The sequence below is a fragment of the Mercenaria mercenaria genome, chromosome 10 (assembly GCF_021730395.1).
Source record: "Mercenaria mercenaria strain notata chromosome 10, MADL_Memer_1, whole genome shotgun sequence".
In the NCBI taxonomy this organism is placed as follows: Eukaryota; Metazoa; Mollusca; class Bivalvia; order Venerida; family Veneridae; genus Mercenaria; species Mercenaria mercenaria.
The window spans coordinates 60,868,357-60,894,190 of NC_069370.1; the positions used below are offsets into that span (position 1 = coordinate 60,868,357).

Here is a 25,834-nt window from a genome sequence, read left to right on the forward strand (position 1 = left end):
ATACCTGACCAGGTTGTTCAGGCTGCTGACTAAGAATTACGGCTGACAAAGAATTACATGCCCTTTACCACTGTTGATTCAAAGCCCTAGAAGGGAATTGTTACATTTGAGGAAGCCTTTCAGTCTGAATGAGGAATGTTGATGGCACAACCTAGGTACAGGCACAAGCCTGGAATAATTTTAGCAGGGGCACCTTCATCACCACTTGACTAAAATAGTGTCCATGTGACTCCCTCCCCTGTCGGAAAAAAAAAAAACCCGAAAGAAATGTGTGCAATTACAAATCATAAAGATTTTGATATTTCATACCTGTACTTGTATGTGTTTTTGTATGATTTTTTCTTAGTAAGCGTCAGTTGGCAATTAATGACTTCAGAAAGGCCAAAGTCACAGTGACATTGAGAATGAAATTGGGTTTCTGCATAAGAACAGAAGACAGATTTTATCAAATGTCTTTGCTTGATTTTTATTTTATCTGAAAGAGCACCTTCTGAATTTTGATTAGAAGTCATAATGATCTTGAGACTGGGAACAGTTCTCAGTAACAACTGGAGAACGCAAGACTTACTGTTAGATCCACCTAATTCATAAATCTTTAATAATGTCAATTTATGACCAAAAATGTGTTTTGTATCTCTCCTATTTTACCTCTTTTTTATGCCCCAGTTTTCAACTGTCCGTCCGTTCGTTCATTTGTTCATTCGTTCGTTACAACGTTAACTTTTTGCATGAAGGCACTTTACTTGCGAACCACTGCACCCAGGGCCTTCAAACTTCACATGCTGATAGTACTTATTGAGTACACGACCCCTACTGACTTTGGGGTCACCAGGTCAAAGGCCAAGGTTCTGCAGGGGCATTTGTCACCATAAGTGACAGCTCTTGTTTATACTCATGATATCCTGAAAGTTTTACGATTAAGCCAAATTTGAAATTCTTTTTTTTTAAATTGGAGTAAAAAATGAATGAGATACTGTGGAAAATGAATCACCAAAATTTTGTGTTTTTTTTTTTTTGACGAATTCCAAACTAAAGTATTTTAAAAATTTAAAAATTGATTATTGAAAATGCGGTCCAGTCAATATTATACTGATTCAGTATTATAGGTTATTGAAGCAAATATGAATGAATGAAGAAAACAGTGTAGGGTATTTTCCTAAGAATTTTAAAGAAAATGCATTTAACTCAATCTGATAACACTGATATTATTATCAATAAGTAGATAATGGATGTTGCCATGATTCATATTACTGTCATTTTGGACCAGTGCTAGGCAATATCCATGTGATTTTGTTATCTCCATGTCCTACATTTGTACAATGGTATGTTTGGTTGATAATGTAGCTTTAATAAGGTAGTCAGCAAATTTCAAAATGTGATGTAGAACATTTGTAATTATGCCCCACTTCGAACCAGGAGGGGTATATTGTTTTGCAGATTTCTGTCGGTCGGTCGGCTGGTATGTAGACAATCCATTTCCGGATGACAACTCAAGAACACTTTTGCCTAGGATCATGAAAGTTTATAGGCTGGTTGGTAATGACCAGCAGATGACATATTGATTTTGAAATCAGTAGGTCAAAGGTCAAGGTCACAGTGACCGAGAATAGTTAAACTGTTTCCGGATGACAACTCGAGAACACTTGGGCCTAGGCTCATGAAAGTTGCTATGGTGGTTTGTCATGACCAGCGATGATCCTTATTGATTTTGAGATTAGTAGGTCAAAGGTCAAGGTCACAGTGACCCAGAACAGTTAAACTGTTTCCGGATGATAACTCAAGAATGCTTGGGCCTAGGATCATGAAAGTTGATATGGAGGTTGGTCATGACCAGCAGATGACCCCTATTGATTTTGAGGTCAGTAGGTCAAAGGTCAAGGTCACAGTGACCAGGAACAGTTTAACGGTTTCTGGATGATAACTCTAGAACGCTTGGGCCTAGGATCATGAAAGTTTATAGGAAGGTTGTTCATGACTAGCAGATGACCCCTATTGATTTTGAGATTAATAGGTTGAAGGTCAAGGACACAGTGACCCGGAACAGTAAAACCGTTTCCAGACGATAACTTTGAGAATGCTTGGGCCTAGGATCAAGAAACTTAACAGGGAGGTTGATCATGACCAGCATATTACCCCTATTGATTTTGAGGTCAGTCGGTCAAAGGTCAAGGTCACAGTGACCTGGAACGGTTAAAATGTGTCCGGACCATAACTTGAGAATGCTTGGGCCTAGGATCATGAAACTTAATAGGGAGGTTATCATGACCAGCAAATGACCCCTATTGATTTTGAGGTCAATAGGTCAAAGGCCAAGGTCACTTTGACAAAGAACAGTAGAACTTTTGTGCACAATGACCAAAAAATTTCTGTTCCTTGTGCAATTACTAAATGCATCAAGGGGATTTTGTGTTCTACGAGCTCTTGTCTAACTGAAATTTCCGATTGTCAGTATGTGCCCAGTACTTTATGGGAAATTTTCTCATTTTCCCTTGTCATGTTTTAACAGCTTTGTAAAATCAAAAATTTATATTATATTAATTTACAATGTTATAAAATGGAATGAAAGTTTCTATCATTAGAAAAATTGATACAAGTGCATATAAGGATTTTTTGTTTACATCTAGTATATACAAATGATTTCAGATGCTTCTTGAGAAATTAAATGGAACAAAACCAGTTTTGGCTGACTGTACAACAATAGCAGATCTCACAGCTGATGAAAATGTAACAAACTCAGGTAGGCTTTCTGTTAGGCTCTCTGTATTAAAGCTTATTATGAATGTGACAGGGTCATACTACAGTACAGCCAGCGTGGCACCTTCAAAAACCCTTCGACCCTCGCGGGTAAAAAAAAATTGGGTGTTCAGTCGCGATGGCCGGACACCCGTCGGCCCTCGCGGTCATGATCACAGCGGTTCGCGGTGGACGGCCGCGAGGATTCGCAGTGTTCACGCGAGGGACCATCGCGGTCAACATTTTATTTTAACATTAAATATTTAACAGTATATTGTAGCACTTAATTGTTAAATTTATTATCTATTATGTATTTATTATAAATATACAATGTATATCATTTATTCATTTTACTCGTCTACCTTTATTGGGCCTTTCTTTTGTAAAGGAACTGTTGTTATCTACGTTCGATATTTTTTTATTTTAGATTATTGCCATTGACGATAATACCTTTTTCAATAAATTATATCCAAATTGTAAGTAATTGTGTGAAGGGATGTTTTACACACACATTGTATCAAATTGTGATACGTTGATTACATTCACAAGATTTTTTCATATAATTGACTGAATACATGTCAAATTTTGACACGTTGTCGGTGTATCTTAAATAGAAAGGGCTCGCACATAATCATAAGTGTTAATAACAAAATAGAATAGCCGATAGAAGTTCGTTTTTTTATCTCTGAGTGAATATAATTTTGTTTTCTGTTTTCTCAACTGTTACAAAATCTAGATACAGCCAGACCACCATATGCATGTAAGAAATAATTAATCCGCCGATCGGTATCAAATAAGGTATACTATCTCAAAAGCAAATCTCAAAGTATACTACTTTAGAACTAATGTTATGAACATGTTTTTAATTTTTCACTTACATTAGCTTGAGGATTTGAGCAATTGTTTCAGTCCTATTACATATTGATTTTTATTTATTTTCCAGGTACAGCCGTTGTCAAGAAACGTATATACTTTTGTACTTTGTTATATTTATTTTCATTCCAATCTTGTGTTCTTATATACTAACAATACCTAACAGTTATATTGTTTAGCACTTAACGGTTTATCTTTGTTATGAATTTGGCATAGAATTAAAAGATTATAATAGAGGTAAGTTGCTAGGTTTCTTTTTCTAATGAATTTATTTGCATTAACGACTAAGAAGTTATTTTAAAATTAAAAAACGTTCTGTTTTGTAACGAATTTCTATTGCCAGTAACAACGTTCTGTTTGGTTCGAAAACGTCTGCATAATAGTTTTTAAAAGTGCACAAGTTTTCCAAGTTAATATACAGAAACAGTGTAGAGCTACATAGGTTCTCTTTGAATGTTTTTACAACTAAAGGTCCAGTGCTTAAGGTTCAGTGATCAATAATCATTTCAATATATTTGTGTGAATTACAAACTGCTAATATTTCAGTAATTTATTCTTATTAAGGAATTAATGTAAAATGATATGTTGGGTGAAAAGTTTAGTGGTCTTCGGAAGTATTGAGCACACATTCTGAATGTTTTTTTTTTGTCTATTTCAGGTAAAGACTATGCAAGAATTAGTGTCTAATTTGTTTTCCTGCAATATTTCTGCACAAAGAGTTTTTAACAATTTTCTTTTAATACATATTTACCTAACGTGTTCCCGTCATTGTTCTGTCCTTACCATATTTTGCACATTTTTATTACGCAGTATTAGTACTACAAGTATGTGGGCCTCTGACGAATTTGAAGATAAGACACAACTCATGAACTGAGAAAACGGAGACATCTGAACACAGAATTAGTTTTATTACCATTAAAATTATGAGCTATATATGGCAAGGCCGAAACAAGCAATGACAGGAACACGAAAAACGACGGGACAACAATTGGACGCACCACAACTAGTAACAGCGCTGACAGGACATAATTGCATCGAAAAAGCATAAAGTCGAAGATAAATTACGTCAGAGATATATAACGTCGGATACATATAACGTCAGAGATATGTAACGTCAAAGATACACAACTATGATTTAGAAATATTGCCTAATGCAGCTTATATATACTACTAGCTTGTACCTGTCTGTGACTAAATATCCTTGGGAATTTTTGGTGCTTACCTGACATCCAAAAGACTTCTCATTCATATTGATATTTCTGATTCATCATGTTTGGTTAACTCCAGTAGCAAAGGTCATTTATAATGATATGAATGTGTAGATATTAATTATCATCAATATATTAGTATCGTCAGTGCGTCCGTCCGTGCGTAAACCTTTTGCTTGTGACCACTCTAGAGGTCACATTTTTCATGGGATCTTTATGAAAATTGGTCAGAATGTTCATCTTGATGATATCTAGGTCAAGTTCGAAACTGGGTCACGTGCGGTCAAAAACTAGGTCAGTAGATCTAAAAATAGAAAAACCTTGTGTCCTCTCTAGAGGCCATATTTTTCATGAGATCTTCATGAATATTAGTAAGAATGTTCACCTTGATGATAGCTAGGTCAAGTTTGAAACTGGGTCACGTGGGGTCAAAAACTAGGTCAGTAGGTCTAAAAAAGAAAAACCTTGTGACCTCTCTAGAGGCCATATTTCTCAATGGATCTTCATGAAAATTGGTCAGAATGTTCATCTTGATGATATCTATGTCAAGTTTGAAACTGGATCACGTGGGGTCAAAAACTGGGTCAGTAGGTCTAAAAATAGAAAAACCTTGTGAGCTCTCTAGAAGCCATATTTCTCAATGGATCTTCATGAAAATTGGTCAGAATGTTCATCTTGATGATATCTAGGTCAAGTTTGAAACTGGGTCACATGGGGTCAAAAACTAGTTCAGTAGGTCTAAAAATAGAAAAACCTTGTGACCTCTCTAGAGGCCATATTTTTCAAGAGGACTTCATGAATATTAGTGAGAATGTACACCTTGATGATATCTAGGTCAAGTTCGAAACTGGGTCACGTGGCGTCAAAAACTAGGTAATAAGGTCTAAAAATAGAAAAACCTTGTGACCTCTCTAGAGGCCATATTTCTCAATGGATCTTCATGAAAAATGGTCAGAATGTTCACCTTGATGATATCTAGGTCAAGTTTGAAACTGGGTCACGTGGGGTCAAAAACTAGGTCAGTAGGTCTAAAAATAGAAAAACCTTGTGACCTCTCTAGAGGCCATATTTCTCAATGGATCTTCATGAAAATTGGTCAGAATGTTCATCTTGATGATATCTATGTCAAGTTCGAAACTGGGTTACGTGGGGTAAAAAACTAGGTCAGTAGGTCTAAAAATAGAAAAACCTTGTGACCTCTCTAGAGGCCATATTTCTCAATGGATCTTCATAAAAATTGGTCAGAATGTTCACCTTGATGATATCTAGATCAAGTTTAAAACTGGGTCACGTGCGGTCAAAAACTAGGTCAGTAGGTCTGAAAATAGAAAAAAATTTGTGACCTCTCTAGAGGCCATATTTTTCATGGGATCTTTATGAAAATTGGTCAGAATGTTCACCTTGATGATATCTAGGTCAGTTTCGAAACTGGGTCACGTGCGTTCAATAACTAGGTCAGTAGTTCTAAAAATAGAAAAACCTTGTGACCTCTTTAGAGGCCATATTTTTCAAGAGATCTTCATGAAAATTGGTCAGAATGTTCACCTTGATGATATCTAGGTTAAGTTCGAAACTGGGTCACGTGCGGTCAAAAACTAGGTCAGTAGGTCTAAAAATAGAAAAACCTTTTGATGTCTCTAGAGGCCATCTTTCTCAATGGATCTTCATGAAAATTAATGAGAATGTTCAGCTTGATGATATCTAGGTCAGATCCTTAACTGGGTCATGTGCGGTCAAAAACTAGGTCAGTAGGTCGAAAAATAGTAAAACCTCGTGACCTCTCTAGAGGCCATATTTTTCACGAGATCTTCATGAAAATTGGTGAGAATGTTCACCTTGATGATATCTAGGTCAAGTTTAAAAGTGGGTCACGTGCCTTCAAAAACTAGGTCATTAGGTCAAATAATAGAAAAACCTAGTGACTTCTCTAGAGGTCATATTTTTCAATGGATCTTCATAAAAATTGGTCAGAATTTTTTATCTTGATGATATCTAGTCACATATGCTCAAAAACTAGGTCACTGTGTCAAATAATAGAAATAACGACGTCATACTCAGTTCAACACTGGGTCATGTGGGGATAGGTGAGCGATTCAGGACCATCATGGTCCTCTTGTTATATAATTGATATTTTACAGATGTTTGAATCTTCTTATAGTGTAACCACCCATGTTAAATGTTATTAAATGACAGCTATTGTAATAGTTAATAAAGATAATAGGTAAGAGTAGATTTCTCGGAAGCACAGAGCACCAAAAAAAAAACAACACAGCCTCAGAGCCCACATTTGCAAAGTAGAACCATAGCAAAAATAAAACCTTTTAAGTACACAGAACACTAACATGTAAACTAATAAAAGCTTGAGGGGTAATGAAATGTGCAGCATCCTTCACCACCCCATCAGAACTTACCATAAGACGGAACTTTACTTCACAGTACAGTATGTATAGACAGTGGATCGACTCGAGCATCCTGAAAGACCAGAGGAAAAATAAACACAACAGAGATGACTCCAGAAACCCGAAGGCCCAGAGAAAAATAAACAACACAGACCAAATAAAGGGAGACTTTTTTCGGTCACCATATGGCATTTATGACTGTTTTAATAGTTAATAAATAAGCAAGAGGGTGTAAAATAACAGACTCTGTCTATTTGTATTTGAACAAAAATTTCATAGTCGTCTTCTTCTCAAACACCAAATTCGCTGCTTACGTTTACCTGTAGTTAAAAAAAATGCAACTGTTTCTATTGTTTACAGAAAAAGTAAATAATACAACAATATGCTGAATTAAAAAAAAACAACAAAAGGCATGTACCTAAGTCTCATATATCATTAAAGTGTGTATTAAATAATTCATGTAATAAGTATTGAAAAAAATAAATCAAAGACTCGAGTAAAAAGTTTTGAAATTCTATTAAATATATTCATCTTATCAAAGGTTGTTAACAAATAAATTGTCAACAAATAAGATAGTTATTATATTATTAAACATATTACGAATAAATAACAATAATTTGATTAGTAGCAATCATAGAACAGTGTAAAGAAACTTACCAATAATTTCTAAACATTTGAAAACTGACAAACAAGCGAAACAAAAGAGCGTATTTGGTACCGTAATAAATAAAACAGAGTAAAAAACAGGTATTAGTAAAACATAATTTGTAAGGTATTTGTTAGAAGAGGTGCAAATAACATAAAATTAACGCAACAATCGATTTAGAAATGAACAATAAGATCAAAGATTTATACGCTTGCAGTGACCTGAAAATAGAAATAAAACTGTTGAAACAAAACAAAGAATATGCAACTCTAATTAGATTTTACATAAATTACAAAACAATATGATAATTACTGTTATATATCATCACATCGCGACTGATTACGAGTATACGGACGAGGTATACATACATTCTAAATAATTAGTATATGCATAGACATTTTAAGCATTTATATTTACAAATTATGAAATAAATAATTCTTTCAAAAAGTATTGAATGAACACCAGGGTTCCTCGCGGGCGACCACCAAGAACCATCGCGTCCGTCCATCGCAACGCGCGGTGTTCACTGCCTCCGGCAATGACCATTCCTGAACACCCGAAATATCCGATATGACACCCGTCGTGGCGGACAGTAAAAAACGAACACGCGAATTTGAATCGCGGCGACGGGTGTTCAAATGAAGGTTCCGCGCAGGCTGTACTGTAGATTGACACACTGTTACAAACTTAGCTATGTATTCAGTAAAATTCTTCTTTGCATTCAATCTGTGTAAGAATTTCTTATATTTGGACTAGTGAATGTTACAGACTACAAGGTTTTCCATAGCAAAGAAAATGTTTGTTTGGGTTTCTGTACTTTCAGAGGTAGATTTTAAGCCTTACATTAATTACCAATGACAGTGCCTCTAAGATATTGTATGCATTTAAGGAAATCAAGTTGCCAACTTCAAACCACTTTATAGTATATTGTGTTTTACTATACTTTATTTTCAGATGTTCCAGAGGATTCTGGTATTGATAATGTTTCCGGTTCCATTCAGAAGAACAGTGCTCTAGGTTATGCTTACAACAGAACATTCTCTCAGAATTTCCATCAATTTGTAGAGTTGTGTCTAGAGAGAGATCCTGATAGAAGGTATGGTATAGAGTATAGGAAATGAGAGAAAACCTTGTAGAATGTTAAAATAGGATATAGGATATAAGGGAGTTCCTGAGTTACAGAATGTTTTTTGGGGCACTTAGAGTTTCCCTTATACGTCCGAATTTTTGTCATGCATATCTCAAAAATTATTTGACCTAGAGTCATCAAACTTCACAGGATTGTTATTCAGCACAGGAAGTCGTGCACCAGGCGTTTTAATTTGGATCTGATTCAGCCAGATGAGAGTTATGGCCCTTGATTTAGTCAGAAATATGCATATAAGGGCTCCAAGTTCATGTTGCATGTCTCTGAAAAAGTTTTTGACCCAGGATTATGAAACATCACAGGAATATTATTCAGCATTTGAACTTGTCCACCAGAGGGTTTTGACAGAGATATTGCTCAGCCAGACTAAGTCAAACATGTATAAAAGGGCATAAAAGTTTGTGTAACATATATCTCAAAAATAACCTAGGGACATGAAACATCATCAGAATATTATTCAGTAGGTGGAGTTGTGCACCTGGGGTGTTGTTCCAGATTTCTTTTAGTCAGACCAGAGTTATGGCTCTTGATTGTCAAACATATGCATGAAGGGCATACAAGTTTGTGTCACATGTATCTCAAACAGTATTTGACCTAGAATCATAGAACATTAGAGGATTGATATATAGCATGTGAAGTTGGGCACCTTCACTCAACTAGGCAAGAGTTTGGTCCTTCACTTAGTGAAAAATACACATAAAGTGCTTTTAAAGTTTCTGTTGCATATGTCTTAAAAATATTTCACCTGGTCATGAAACATGTAAAGTGACAGGAGTGAGGGGAACCTGTGTCCTTTGGATGCAAATCTAGTATAACTTATAACTTACAGCTTTATTTTGCATATGCAGAGAACAGGGGTCCTGTAACAGGACCTGTTGACTTAGAATCTAGATCTAGAGTAGAAAACCAGTGTAATACGCTGTCTAGTTATCAAAGAGACACAATTTCAAAAACAAATATATATATACACACATTTTGTAAATTAGCTTCTGCTTGTTTCCTTGTTTTATTGCAGAAGTTTTTCTGTAATTATTCTATCCATAAAAGATCCGATTTTGATAAAAGATTCATTATACCAAAAAATTATAATTTTCTGTTACTATGATTTTCTTTAGTATTTTGCACTTGCGACATTTTCACCAGTTGTTGAATTTGTTAACTTTTTGAGTAAACAACAGTAGCTAACAGATATCATTGTTTCAGTTTCATTTGATATTTTTGTTTATGATAGCTTGATTATGTCTCCCACCACATAGTGATGTAGGAGACATACTGATTCACGCCAGTCTGTGTGTCTGTGTGTTTGTGTGTGTGTCCGTCACAAATCTTGTCCGCACTCTTAAGTCAAACATTTCTCATCCTGTCTTCACAAAACTTGAACAAAATGTGTTTGACCATAAGTCCTCGGCCAAGTTCGATAACTAGCCAAATCGGCTCAGGCACTTTGGAGTTATGGCCCTTGATTTACCAAAAGTAGGCCTTTTTACCCTTCTCCGTGCTCTAAGTCGAACATATCTCATCCGATCTTCACTAAACCTTAACAAAATGTGTTTAACTATAAGCCCTTGGCCAAGTTTGATAACTAGCCAAATCACCCGAGACATTTCAAAATTATGGCACTTGATTTACCAAAAATCAGTTTTACTCCTGTCCGCACTCTTTAAGTCGAACATTTCTGATCCGATCTTCACCAAACTTGAACAGAATGTGTTTGACCATAAGTCCTCGACCAAGTTCGATAACTAGCCAAAATGCCCGAGGCACTTCAGAATTATGACCCTTGAATAACCCAAAATAAGCCTTTTAACTCTTCAAAGGTATATTTGTAGTGTGTAAACAGTATATAAAGACTGACTTACTATTTAAATGATTAGGCAGTTGTGGGAGACATGCGCTTTTCTCAGAAGCAGCTCTAGTTCAGTATAGCTCTGTAAAACAAGGCTAAAACGATTTATAAATTTTTTAAGTAATTACATCTGTTTGAGGCATACAGACACTTTTTGCTGTGTAGAGCTATTTTCCCTATTTTCTTAGCAGTTTTTTGCTGAAATCTCATTACAGATCTATGCTTGATATTTTGGAAGCATTTTCATAATGAAATGATAGCTTAACAGAATTTGTCATGGAATCTTAGGTTATACACCACCACTGCAATCTGGGTCTCATCTTTTAGCTGATTTTGCAGTTTGTGCGTTCAGCTGAAAATATTTTTCTTGTATCAAACATGACTCTATTTTTCTTTGATTTTTATTCAACACTGACAATATTCTTCAAGAAAAAATGTAAAATGGGTCCTGATGTGTGCTGCAGCCATTGGAAATATGTCAGTTTTATATAGAATAAAGAAGAACAGCTATTTAGTGTGTTGTAACCTTGAAACAGAACTATATGACAACTAATTATAGTATTCTTCATGAAATATACCCTGAAATACAGTAGTGTTTCAATTACTGTACCTCTACACAACGCATATACAGATCGTCAAGAGATCCAGTATACAGCCAAGTAGAAGCTTTCTGTGTATTGACCAGTTTTAAAAAAAATGCATTGTTTATTTTTCAGGCCTACAGCATCCAGTCTATTATATCACCCATTCCTGAAGAATTTGAGGAAGAGAAGCACATCTGTATTACCTTCATTACTACATCCAGTCACACCTCTGCTCGATGTCTCCAAATTACCCAAAGGTAAACAAAATTTCCCAAAGGTAACTCAGATTGCTCAAAGGTAAACAAAATTGCTCAACGGTAAACAAAATTCCCCATAGGTATCTCAGCTTGCTCAAAGGTAAACAAAATTTCCCAAAGGTAAATAAGATTGCTCAAAGGTAAACAAAATTTCCCAAAGGTAACTCAGAACAAAATTTCCCAAAGGTAAATCAGATTGCTCAAAGGTAGACAAAATTTCCCAAAGGTAAATGAAATTGCTCAAAGTTAAACAAATTTTCCAAAGGTAAATGAGATTGCTCAAAGGTAAACAAAATTTCCCAATGGTAAAACAGATTGCTCAAAGGTAAACAAAATTTCCCAAAGGTAAAACAGATTGCTCAAAGGTAAACAAAATTACCCAAAGGTAACTCGGAACAAAATTTCCCAAAGGTAAATGAGATTGCTCAAAGGTAAACAAAATTACCCAAAGGTAAATGAGATTGCTCGAAGGTAAACAAAATTTCCCAAAGGTAACTCGGAACAAAATTTCCCAAAGGTAAATGAGATTGCTCAAAGGTAAACAAAATTACCCAAAGGTAAATGAGATTGCTCAAAGGTAAACAAAATTTCCCAATGGTAAAACAGATTGCTCAAAGGTAAACAAAATTACCCAAAGGTAAAACAGATTGCTCAAAGGTAAACAAAATTTCCCAAAGGTAACTCGGAACAAAATTTCCCAAAGGTAAATGAGATTGCTCAAAGGTAAACAAAATTACCCAAAGGTAAATGAGATTGCTCGAAGGTAAACAAAATTACCCAAAGGTAAATGAGATTGCTCAAAGTTAAAGAAAATTTCCCAATGGTAAAACAGATTGCTCAAAGGTAAACAAAATTTCCCAATGGTAAAACAGATTGCTCAAAGGTAAACAAAATTACCCAAAGGTAAAACAGATTGCTCAAAGGTAAACAAAATTTCCCAAAGGTAAATCAAATTGCTCAAAGACAAAATTTCCCAAAGGTAAATCAGACTGCCAGAGGTGAACAAAATTTCCCAAAGGTAAATCAGATTGCTCAAAGACAAAATTTCCCAAAGGTAAATCAGACTGCCAGAGGTAAACAAAATTTCCCAAAGGTAACTCAGAACAAAATTTCCCAAAGGTAACTCGAAACAAAATTCCCAAAGGTAAATCAGATTGCTCAAAGGTAAACAAAATTTCCCAAAGGTAACTCAGAACAAAATTTCCCAAAGGTAACTCGGAACAAAATTTCCCCAAGGTAAGTCAGATTGCTCAAAGGTAAACAAAATTTCTCTGAAAAGTAAAATTTCCTGAAGATAAATCAAGCTACTGAAAGGTAAACAAAATTACACAGAAGTAATTCAGAGTTCTCAAAGGTACATGACATTGTCCAAAGAAAGAACAGATTGTTAAAAAGACAAACTTAAAGACCAAAAATAAACCTCATTATCCAAAATTTTTTATTATGCTTCTGAAAAAAAATCTTGTCTGTATGTTTATCCATCTGTTTGTTTGCTGTCTACTCATCAGATGTTTGTGGGTATATAAATTCATTGAATTAGTTTAAACTTAAAGTTTGAACTTGAAATCTATGGCAACTTTCCTTCTTTGTTGGGATTTATTTTTAGCTCACCTGTCACATAGTGACAAGGTGAGCTTTTGTGATCACCCTTCATCCGTCGTCAGTCCGTCTGTGTGTGCGTCCGTGCGTCAACAATTCCTTGTCTGCACGATAGTGGTTTCATTTATGATTTTATTTTAACCAAACTTGCACACAACTTGTATCACCATAAGGTCATGGTTCCTTTCTTGAACTGGCCAGATCCCATTATGGGTTCCAGAGTTATGGCCCCTGAAAGGGCCAAAATTAGCTATTTTGACCTTGTCTGCACCATAGCAGCTTTATTTATGATTTGATTTTTATCAAACTGGCACACAACTTGTATCACCATAAGATCTTGGTTCCTTTCTTGAACTAGCCAGATTCCATTATGGGTTCCAGAGTTGTGGCCCCTGAAAGGGCCAGAATTAGCTATTTTGACCTTGTCTGCACAATAGCAGCTTCATTTATGATTTTATTTTAACCAAACTAGCACACAACTTGTATCACCATATGATCTTGGTTCCTTTCTTGAACTGGCGAGATTCCATTATGGGTTCCAGAGTGATGGCCCCTGAAAGGGCCAGAATTAGCTATTTTGACCTTGTCTGCACAATAGCAGCTTCATTTATGATTTGAATTTAATCAAACTTGCACAAAACTTGTGTCACCATAAGATCTCGATACCGTTCTTACACTGGCCAGATCCCATAATGGGTTCCAGAGTTATGGCCCCTGAAAGGGCCAAAATTAGCTATTTTGACCTTGTCTGCACAATAGCAGCTTTATTTATGATTTGATTTTAACCAAACTTGCAAACAACTTGTATCACCACGAGATCTTGCTTCCTTCTTCAACTGGCCAGATTCCATCATGGGTTCCAGAGTTATCGCCCCTTAAAGGTCCAAAATTGGCTATTTTGGCTTTTGCAGCCATATGGAGACTTCATTTATGGTTTTATTTGATACAAACTTCCAAAATATCTTCAACAACAATAAATCTTGGATTCCATGACAAATCAGATCCAATCGTAGGTTCCAGAGTTATTTTATATCTGATTACCTCCCCTGATTGTAATCAAAATGGATTTATATCAATAAGTACTTATAGGACTTATTTGAAATTTCATTATTGTTATTAGTTGGACAGAGACAATCAGGGTAGATAACTATGGACTGGTTTTATGTCAAATTACCTCCCTTTATTTCAAATTAAAATGGGTATATCTCCATAACTAATGAAGATACTGATCTGAAATTTCATTTATGTCAACAGATTTATTTGGCAGATCCTTCTTTTGTTCACTTACAATATTTATTTTTTTAATTACTTCCCTTTTACGTTACTATAAATAGCTTATTTTTAGTAACTTTTTTATTATTGGCCATAGGGAGAAACTGAGACCACTTTTCTGTGGTACAACATGGATGATACCTCCAATTTTTAGGTGTGTTTTGACATATCTATACCTTGTAAGAATTTTTTTTTTCTTTTTGGTTAAATTTCTTCCCTTTGTTGTTCTTGTCCTTTGGACTTTGATATTTTACTGAGGACCTTCTTGTCCTCAAGTGCAATGATAACAGGTGAGCGATATAGGGCCATCATGGCCCTCTTGTTTTGATTTACTAAACCGTGAACTCCACAAAATTCGGTCCCTAGAGAATAATAATGATTTTCAAAGTATGAGTTTTTGCCCATAGAATTTTACTTCAAAATGCAAGATACTGTTGACAGACCTCTAAGGGAATGTCCTTTTGCACTTTTAAAGGGATCTGGGCCCGTATTCATAAAGCTAAGGAGAAAACTTTGGAAAATCCTTAACTTTGTAAAATTTCCTGAACAGCATAGCACAAAAGAAATGTGTAGACTTCATAGGATTTATTGACAAGCTTCATTACTATGCCAGACTGTATGAGACAATATTGTTAGACATTCCAACTATCTCAGTGATTGCCCACAAAATGCTTTGGAACTTTTCCCTTAGTACCTTAGGGAAAATTTTCCCTTTACAGCCCAGATCCAGTTTACCTGCTTTAATATAGTGAATGTATGCATATTGTCAGGATGTATATGAATTTTGCCTGATTTAAGAGTTTTTGTCCTTTAAAGTTTTGCAGAATATTATATTTTGCTACAAGGATAAGATTCTTAACTGTTTTCAGGAGACCTTTGCCCAAACAAATAAAGAAGCATTACTATTAAGTGAACTTTAGCATACGATATATAATATTCAAGTAAAATGCTCCATTCTCCTGTTTACCATGAGTTACAATAAAAAAACAAGTTTAGTCACATTATTTTTAGCTCATCTGATTAAAAAAAAAAAAATGAGTTATTGTCATCACTTGATCGGCGTCGGCGTTGCCTGGTTAAGTTTTATATTTAGGTCAGCTTTTCTCTTAAACTGTTAAAGCTAATGCTTTAAAACTTGCAACACTTATTCACCATCATTAGCTGACTCTATACAGCAAGAAACATAACTCCATCCTGCTTTTTGCAAGAATTATGGCCCCTTTTGGACTTAGAAAATATCAGATTTTTTGGTTAAGTTTTGCGTTTAGGTCAACTTTTCTCCTTTACGGTTAAAGCTATTGCTTTAAAACTTGCAACACTGATTCACAATCAAAAGCCAACACTGCACAGCAAGTACCCTAACTCTGCATTGCATTTTGCAAGAATTATGGCCCCTTTTGGACTTAGAAAATCATTGATAGGTCCTAAATTATTGTAAACAAACCAAACTGAAGAAACTAGCAGTGTCTGACCAGTAAATAAATCATTTCCAGATAAAGTATTACAGTACAAATACATTGTAAATGAAAGATTTTTTTTTTATATAGATAACTTAACAAGTATACTGTATATTTCTAGATGATTCCGCTGTAGAAGATCTAGCAGAAGAGATGGAAGATCTACATTTTGATGAGGACTGGGAGTTCTAAATATCACTACCATACTAGATACATTTTGATTAAGACTGAGAATTCTAAATATCACTACCATACCAGATATATTTTGATAAAGACTGGAAATTCTAAATATCACTACTAACCAGATACATATTGATAAAGACTGGGCATTCTAAATATCACGACTTTACCAGATACATTTTGATGAAGACTGGGAATTCTCAATATCACAACCATACCAGATACATTTTGATGTACCGGGAGAATGGGCATTCTAAATATAATGATCATACCAGATACATTTTTGAAGACTTTAAGGCCAGAAACGTTTTGATGAAAGTCTCGGAGTTCTGAATATCACTACCATACAAGATTCTGCTCCAATCTTTCAATATACAGCAAAAGAGAATTGAAGATGTACAGTTCAATGCTAATATCACTACCATACCAAAAACCTACGTGGAACTTAAAAATCGCTTTCATTCTGTTCAGTGTGCAGCTTTCAGCAATATTGTTTTAGTTTTAGCTTTCACACTTAAAAGTTTATAACTTGTTTTCATTTTACTTCGCATTTTTGTAAGTTGTATGTGTGGAATATGGCTGACATTCTGTTTCATTTATGCTCTTAAATGATTTCTTACTAACCATATCTGAAAACATGTTTAAGTACACAGATTAACAGAGAAGACAATATTTGCAGTTCATTTATTTGAAAACAATGTTTTTTCTTAGCCTTGGAATCTTGTCTGACTATTTTTACTTTTCTTTTCCTTTTGGCAAATGGACATTCTATGATAACAGAAAGTCAGTAAATGGCATAACAATAAGTGCTAGTTTATTAGAGTGTCTCATACAAGCACATGTATGTTAAATATTTTTTCAAGGTCAAAGCATAATTTTTGACAACTGCCCACTGCAACTGTGTCATTGCAAGATTGCTTTTGTAAAATGAAAAACAAGAATGTTTCCCAATCATAACATTGTTATATTATCAGAATTTATAGGGTGCCAAACCATAATTTTTTTAAAAAAATGCTGTTTCTATAGTGTGATCTTTTACCGTTCTATCCAGTAAAGGGTCTTATTACATGAGTACCTATAAATAGTAACAAATTTGTGCTGAAAATTCTCACATTATCACATTGCGTCATGCATTATCACATTATCATAATAAGCCCCGGGGCCATAATCGATAATGGCCCTGGCATTAGTGCGGGAAATTAACGTCCATAAACAGAAATGACGTCTTGGCGTTTCATGGAGGTAAAACAGCGAGTATTTCCGTTTAATTTTATCATCTTGAGCTTAAAATCGTGTATTCTTCGTGAAATAACGTATTTTTGTCCCTAAATTATGCAATAAGCAAGAAAGTACAACTATCCAGGTATTTGATTTTATACAGTAAATAGACTCTTATACAAGTAATATAGAAACTGAAAAGCTGAAATTTATTGTGCCAGAAGATGCAAGTACCTATAAAATGACACAAAAAAACCATTTCTTACTATATTATAGGTAAACATGTAATAAACAGGTAAATACATGGGAGAGCAGTGCCTTTGAGTGATAATGGCCATGGAAGAAGATAATAGCCCTCGGGCTATTATCACCTTGCCAGGGCCGTTATCACTCAAAGGCACCGCTCTCCCATTTATTAACCTATACATAATGCATTTGTTTTAAATGTGGCTACTACATTTTTTGCTTTGAACAGGTAATATATTATAGTTTCATGTTAAATCTTATTTTCAATGATTGTTTTCTCATATATATATTTCATAGGTTTGAATATTTCATTAACATAGTATAGGCTATATACTAATAAAAGAAATTGTTCTTTGTTTCATATAAAATTCAGCTACTTCAGAACAAATTTGTTACAGTCTCTAGACCTATTTTCCACAAGATAACTATATATTTGTTTCAAGAAAATGAAATGAAAAAGGGGGTGTTGAATAGTATACAGTAAAATGCAAGTCAGCTGAAGTTAGGTATCCTCATATTGCTGCATTTCAGAAGGCGGTCAGCAGAATAAACACCCTACTTTCTTTTTCAAGTAAACAACCCAAAAACATGCGAATATTAGCATGAAAAGTGTCCTTTTTTATGCAAAATTCATTCCACAAGTGAAATAATGCCCATTTGGCCCCTGATTTACTCACAAATTTGTGAAAAATGGAAAAATTGGGATCTATTTATTAGGGACTTCTTTTGACTACACCACAGAAGCACATTCTTGACCGAATTACTGCAATATAATATAACCTAGAAATTGAATCTATTGTTTTGATTAACTACTTTTACTGCTGTGGCTTTATATGTGTAATATTAAAAGTACGTTTTTATCTAAGGCTTTAGTTATACATATTTTTTTATTCAGACAGCTGCTTCATCTATTTTGACATAAAATTAAAAACCTTACGGAAATTGGAATTATTGAGAAAGTTTTAGATTTGGCTGATTACTCTATATAAAGTTTTCTACACTTACACATACACTAAAACATCATACGCATGTTGAAATATACACCTCTCACTTGATGATACCAAATCACAATAAAATATAAATGCTTATTTTAAGAAAGAAGGGAACTGACTGAAGAAATCTCATTGTTTTTCATGTACATTGATTGAATTTTGTTAAATATTATAATTTATATATGTAATTATGTACATAGATGCAATTGTGATGATGGCTTTGTTAAGTTTTTATTTTGTACAATGTAATGTACCTTACTAAATATGGTAAATTTGTAAAAGTCAATAAATTAACAACTGTTGATTGGCTTAGACTTTTAATACATATGCAGAAGTTCCAGTCATTGCCATAAAATGTGCAATTGTCTCGAGATAGACTATTTGAGGTGACCCAAAAAGACCTTGATCATTATTTATACAAAACAAAGAAGTATAAAATTATTTTATAGCTCTTTGTACAAAATCAGTAGTGGGCCTTAGAAGTGTCACTGTTGTAAGACCTTGAAATTCTCATGCAAGTATCACAATTTATCTGTAATCATGGAGAAAGCATATTTCATGCATGCTGCACAGGACTTTCTTGTTTTAAATTTTACTGGTGCTGGAAAAATTCTTACAACCTGGGGTATAAGATGACTTGCCTGGTTTATGAGTTGTTGTGTGAATTCAACAGCGCTTTAAAAAAACGATTTGTTTAATTTATTTCTTCTAATATTTGAAGAATAGAGTACGTAAGAAAAAGAATCTGTCACTGGTTGTAGGTATGGATGGAAATATCCTGAGTCTTCTGGTAACTGTTTTGCATAGCCTGGTTATCCTAGATATTTCAACCTGTAGCTTTAACTAGTGAAAGATTTTTATAGTAATCAGTAAATCCTGATAATAGCAACAGTATGATATCAAAAGACCTAATATTTTTAGGTGATCAGAGTGAGCTATTATATAGTTTTTACAGGTGGATGATCCAGCGCTCGTCATCCGCAATATACATAAACATCTTCCCTGTAACTTCTCACAGAATTGCACAAAACTTGCAGTCGAGGATCTTGGCAAGGTCATTCCTCAAGTAAATTCAAATTGTTCCACTGGACATAGAGGGGCCACCCGATCTAAAAATAGAAAATGCTTTAAAGAACTTGTTCTTGTGTACAGCTTCATGGATCTTCACCAAACCTTGTCTGCAGCTTTGTTATATGGATCTCTCAATTTTCTTCAGATGGTTTGGTTTGACACTGTTTAAGGGCTGCCAGAGCTATAATCAGAAAAACCTGCCAACGACTTTTTCTGGTGAACCATTTCATGAAGCTTTGACAAACTTGGTTTGTAGCATCATATGTGGACCTCTCTCAATTTTTCACTTCATGATGCGATGCACATGACGTTGCGCGGACAAACTGAATATAATTTGGTTAAAACCATTAAAAATGCATGAAATAAATAGAAAATTTGTCTGTTTCAGTGTAAGGTCGAAATATATTTCACTCATAACACCATAATTTACATTTTCATACTGCATTATAGTGTTCACTCGGTGAAATATATTTCGATCTTACACTAAAACAAACAAATATCCTCTATTTATTTTATGTTTTCCAGTGAATTGTAGAGTTTTCTCAGTGAAATAAAAGTGATAATCCACAGTTTTGAAACAGTCGATTATCATTTTTATTTATCACTGTATTTGCCGAACAAGTTCCGGTCCTCCATCGCGACTGAAGTCAAACAGTATACCGAGCGTTATGAATACCGGGGACCATAATGATGATGACGTCGTTAAAATGACATCATTTGCGTTATGCTTTCTGTTGATCTTTCCCGCGATTTTCGACATTTTTTAAATTACGCGACAAAAGTAGAGTTTTACTCATGAAATAAAAAGAAAATTTGTTTGTTTCAGTGAAATATCAATTTAATTTCACAAGTGAGCATCAAAAACTGATATTTTCACAAGTGGCGTAGCCAAATATCCTCTATATCTCACATGGGTTATCCCACACTCCTGTGACGGACTACATCATGCACTGAATATACATATTATTTATGTAAAATAATTAAAAATCAGGTACCTTTATCCTTTCTCTCCGTTCCTTATAGTGTATTTCTCGATTCAAAATTCGTTACTTTATGATAAGAACGTACCGTTACGCTACAAACGATAAAACTAAAACGGAACTTTGTTATTGTGCGTCACTGAAATGTCATGATGTCACTTCTGCTTACGGAGGTCAATTTCCCGCGTTTTAAATAGTTCCATATTTTCATGCTTGTTTTTATTGTTTCTGTTGTGGTAAGTGAGAAACAGAATCCATCATTGGTGTTCGGTGAAGATCGGAAATCCCAATCCTCGGGCGCACCGCTCAAGTCTTAAACTCGGCACAGCCTTGTTTAAGACTTGAGCGGTGCGCCCTTGGGTTGGGATTTTCTGATCTTAACCGAAGGGCAATGACAGATTCTCTATTTCTCACTTATCGGACAGAAAAATCTCTATTTTTAGGAATGCTGGAAAATCTTATCTCACATGGGTTATCCCACACTTCTGTGACGGACTACTTCATGCACTGAATATACATATTATTTATGTAAAATAATTAAAAATCAGGTACCTTTATCTTTTCTCTCCGTTCCTTTTAGTGTATTTCTCGATTCAAAATTCGTTACTTTATGATAAGAACGTACCGTTACGCTACAAGCGATAAAACTAAAGCGGAACTTTGTTATTGTGCGTCACTGAATGTCATGACGTCACTTCTGCTTACGGACGTCAATTTCCCCGCGTTTTAAATAGTTCCATATTTTCATGCTTGTTTTTATTATCCCCCCGCCAAAGGCGAAGGGGATATTAGAAATGCTCTCCGTCCGTGCGTGCATCCGTCCGTGCGTCCGCAATGATCTTTGTCCGGAGCATAACTCCAAAAGTATTGGAGGGATTTTCTTCAAACTTCATACACTGATAGAACACATTGGGAGGAAGTGCAGTGTGCATAAACAATAACTCTACCTTGCCTATTTTTTGAGTTATTCCCCTTTATCATATTTTCTTAAAATTTTTTGTCCGGAGCATAACTCCAAAAGTACTGAAGGGATTTTCTTCAAACTTCATACACTGATAGAACACATTGGGAGGAAGTGCAGTGTGCAAGAACAATAACTCTGCTTTGCCTATTTTTTGAGTTATTCCCCTTTATCATATTTTCTTAAAACATTTTGTCCGGAGCATAACCCCAAAAGTACTGGAGGGATTTTCTTCAAACTTCATACACTGATAGAACACATTAGGAGGAAAAGCAGTGTGCAAGAACAATAACTCTACCTTTCCTATTTTTTGAGTTATTCCCCTTCCCAAATGTTTACCACCACGAAGCGGAGTGTCGTGCGCAAGAACCAGGTCCCTAGGTCTAAGGTCAAGGTCACACTTAGAGGTCAAAGGATACAAGAATGAAAACCTTGTCCGGAGCATTTCTTCTTCATGCAAAGAGGAATTTTGATATAACATGGCACAAATGTTCACCACCACGAGACCGAGTGTCATGCGCAAGATCCAGGTCACTAGGTCTAAGGTCAAGGTCACACTTAGACACCAAAGGTCTGATACAAGAATAACTTTGTCCGAAGAATTTCTTCTTCATGCATGGAGGGATTTTGATGTAACTTGGCACAATAATACACCATTATGAGACGAAGTGTCATGCGCAGTTCCCTTCTTTAGAATTACTTCCCTTTGTTGTTACTTTAAATAGCTTTTATTGTAACTTTTTCATTACTAGTCGTAGGGAAAAATCGAGACCACTTTTCTGTAGTACAACATGCATGCTATATCCAATTTTGAGGTGCATTTTGACCAATCTGTACCTGATAAAGATTTTTGTGTGGACTTGCAATTTTTTTTTTTTTTAAGATTAACTTCCCTTAGTTGTTACTATAAATAACTTATATTGTAACATTTTTATAATTGACCGAAGGGAAAAAAACAAGACCACTTTTCTGTGGTACAACATAGATGTTACTCTCCAATTTTAGGTGTATTTCATTATTTATAAGGTATCTCTACCTGGTAAGGAGTTTTTTTTGTTGATTTAAAAAACAAAAGACTTACAATGATTACTAAACAACCACAAAATTAACATTCCATTTGCAAATACAGCTGCTAGAGTAAAGAAATTTGTCGCTGTTAGCTTTCCATTCCTTCTTTTTACAGTAGCCATATAGAAAAAACATCATAGCTATACTGTTCATGAAAATTAATGAAATTTAGCAGTAAACCACCTCACTACTGACTTATTCTTTCTTCCACATCTTTAAAACCCCTGATGCGGACCACAACTAAACGGTTCTTCAAAGCTTTCCCCAAAATTAATACTTTCAGACACTAGAACTTGCCAGGAACTTTAGCCTTCAATTATAATATGCCAGGCGGGGGGATTAGCTATGTGTAACATGGCTCTTGTTGTTTCTGTTGTGGTAAGTGAGAAATAGAATCCATCATTGGTGTTCGGTGAAGATCGGAAATCCCAATCCTCGGGCGCACCGCTCAAGTCTTAAACTCGGCACAGCCTTGTTTAAGACTTGAGCGGTGCGCTCTCGGATTGGGATTTTCTGATCTTAACCGAAGACCAATGACAGATTCTCTATGTCTTACGGACAGCTCTTGTAAGCTTTATTGTTACATTCAATTTTCGGTCAATGATAAGTCATGTTATTAAATAATTTTGCATTTCCTTTTACAGTTAGCTTCAGCATTGAGTCACATGCAAAATGCAAAATTGACAGGTTACATCTTTCTGCCCAGGCTATTCATCATTTGGCTATGTAGGATTGTTTTGTTGTTTGGAGACGTGTTCCGTTTTACATATTTAGCAAATAGAATGCAGTGACCAATTGGGCACTGTCAAGCAATTGCGTCTATTGGTTTCATCCGATTTCTTTAGGATAGTTTTTTTCATGCGTATGTCTTTGTCCATAATTCAATACAAGACGAGTTGTGTCAGCCAATTTGTAAGACTATTTATTATTATACAAAATTAAGTCCTCCGCCCTGATCGTTTTCAGATTTCCGAATCATGTAAAGTAATATCCGGATGAATTTTTATATTTTAAAAGATATGTTACGGTTTTAAAAGAGATGCCACATGTGGTTCTGGGACGATCTATGTATGAAAAGAATTGGAACCACTGCCTTACCCGAGGCGACTAATAGGGTCTTAACACTTGCTTTTGCTGTAACGCTGTGATTCCAGCAGGTATGCACATTTTGATTCCATACCGCATGTTTTTATTTCGATGTAAATGAGATGTGAAACCAAAATTTGTAGTCCTGTTTGGTGCCATATACAGTGTGGGGAATCACGTGACCCAAAATGGTACGGAACACGGAAATCAACATGGCGGATTTTTTACTTTTTTACCAATTTTTAAAGGTAAGTAAAAACTACAGCATCTATTTTATTCTTATTATAGCGCAGTCTATGCGCATTTTTATGCTCTTTCCAGCAATGTACAAAATGTATGTGTCTTGTCTACGTTTCTTCTAGTTTCTGAGTTAGCTTCGAGGTTTTGACCGAACCGATGATAATTTTCTGTAAAAACACAATGGTACGATACACGTAATTACTCTTTGCACACAAAAATCTATGTAATTTGCAGCTTTTCGTACTTGTTTCAATTTGTAACTGTTGTGACCTTTATCATATAGTAACCATGCACAGTGTTTCTTTATGATTTTTCGTGAATTCTTGCAAAAAATAGACAAACTATTGAAATGGTACGCGACACGTGCTATGATACGCAACACGTACTAACTGTTGGCAGTCTGATACGCAACACGTGCATGTGTCACCAACGGCGATTTAGCTTCAAATTTGCGTCACAATTAATCTATTGAACTATTTCAAACGTGGTTTTCAGTTTTTAAGATCGTTCAGAAGCACTGCAATCTTTATTTATGTTTAAAGTGGTCAGCACGCTAAGACTTTCATGTTTCAAAATTACATAAAATCTATTAATTTTATTTAAAAAATGCGCAGTTGTTTAGTTTTCTAATCTTGTATACTTTTCTTCTACAGACTTGGCAAAACCTAAGAAGAAACGGAGTCTGACACTTGGGAAAAAAGTTGATAAAGAAGCAAAACAAGAACATCAATATCAAAGTAACTTTCCAATTGCAGCAATGCGCCAGGAAATCACCAGCGAGAAAACAAACATAAAGACTGCTTACGCCATCTGAATCCACTCTACAACTTATATCCAGCAAACAGAAGAAAAAAGGCATTTAGGTCATTTGTCGCTTCCAAAAAAATACAAACATACAATAACTCTCGATTAAAGTTAAAGTCTTCAAGATCACTTTTTGGACCTGTAGAAGAAAACAGTGATATGTAAAGACAATGTAGAGCACTTCTTAAACACTGGATTGCAAGTGTGAAGAGCTGCATAATACAGACAATGTAGTCCCCGTTGAGGTGACTGATGAAGAAATTAATGAAAAATTATTGTCAGAAGTTTTCTCGGTATTATAAGAGGAAGATGGACTTGATGAAGTAACGATAAAATTTCTAAAATTGGCTAAAGATAAAAAATCCCAGTAAACAGTATAGCATTTTGTTTCGTGGATAGAGGTTGTTTATTGGTTTGGGTGCAGTAATACAATACAAATGAGATACTCGAACAAAACTAAGATGTTTGGATACTTGGCTGGAGAAAGTTTGGAGGACGGTTTATTCGTTTTATGAGCGGATACAAAAATAAGGGAAGAGAACGTATTGGGAATGTCAGATCAAGGGCTGGCATCACCCTAAACATATTTGATAAACTTTGCCGTACCAGATTTGCTAGTGTTCATAACATTTAGTAACAAATAACATCATCTAAAATTTGAACTAATTATTGAACTCTAAATAAATGTTACTATATACCTTTCTGACGCATTTTTAGTCGATAGTTCCGATAGTTTCTTCATGGAAACATTTAACAGAAAACGTTTGTTTTCAGTATCATTGAACAAAATACTACACTACATTTTGTATATGGGGTCTGGTAAACCTATCCCCCTTGGCCAAGCCAACATTATCTGCTACAATCATACAAAATAAACAGTCTTCATCGGATCACGTTTTAAAATGTTACTCGCCTAACCATGTTTGCGAACTGGGTGAGTTTTTATATTATGTACGATTGTTTTATG

General features: G+C 34.9%; 1 protein-coding gene across 3 annotated transcripts in view; it reads left to right on the forward strand.

The window, feature by feature from the left end:
• Positions 1-18,959, forward strand: part of LOC123561414 (STE20-related kinase adapter protein alpha-like) — a 45,976-nt gene extending 27,017 nt beyond the window's left edge. For all 3 annotated transcript variants that reach the window (XM_053553211.1, XM_053553213.1, XM_053553212.1), the window contains exons 10-13: positions 2,644-2,737; positions 8,814-8,955; positions 11,569-11,693; positions 16,143-18,959. In XM_053553211.1, coding sequence (XP_053409186.1) covers positions 2,644-2,737; positions 8,814-8,955; positions 11,569-11,693; positions 16,143-16,213 — 432 coding nt within the window. In that variant the 3' untranslated portion in view covers positions 16,214-18,959. The remainder of the gene's footprint in view (positions 1-2,643; positions 2,738-8,813; positions 8,956-11,568; positions 11,694-16,142) is intronic.
• The last annotated feature ends 6,875 nt before the right edge of the window (positions 18,960-25,834 follow it).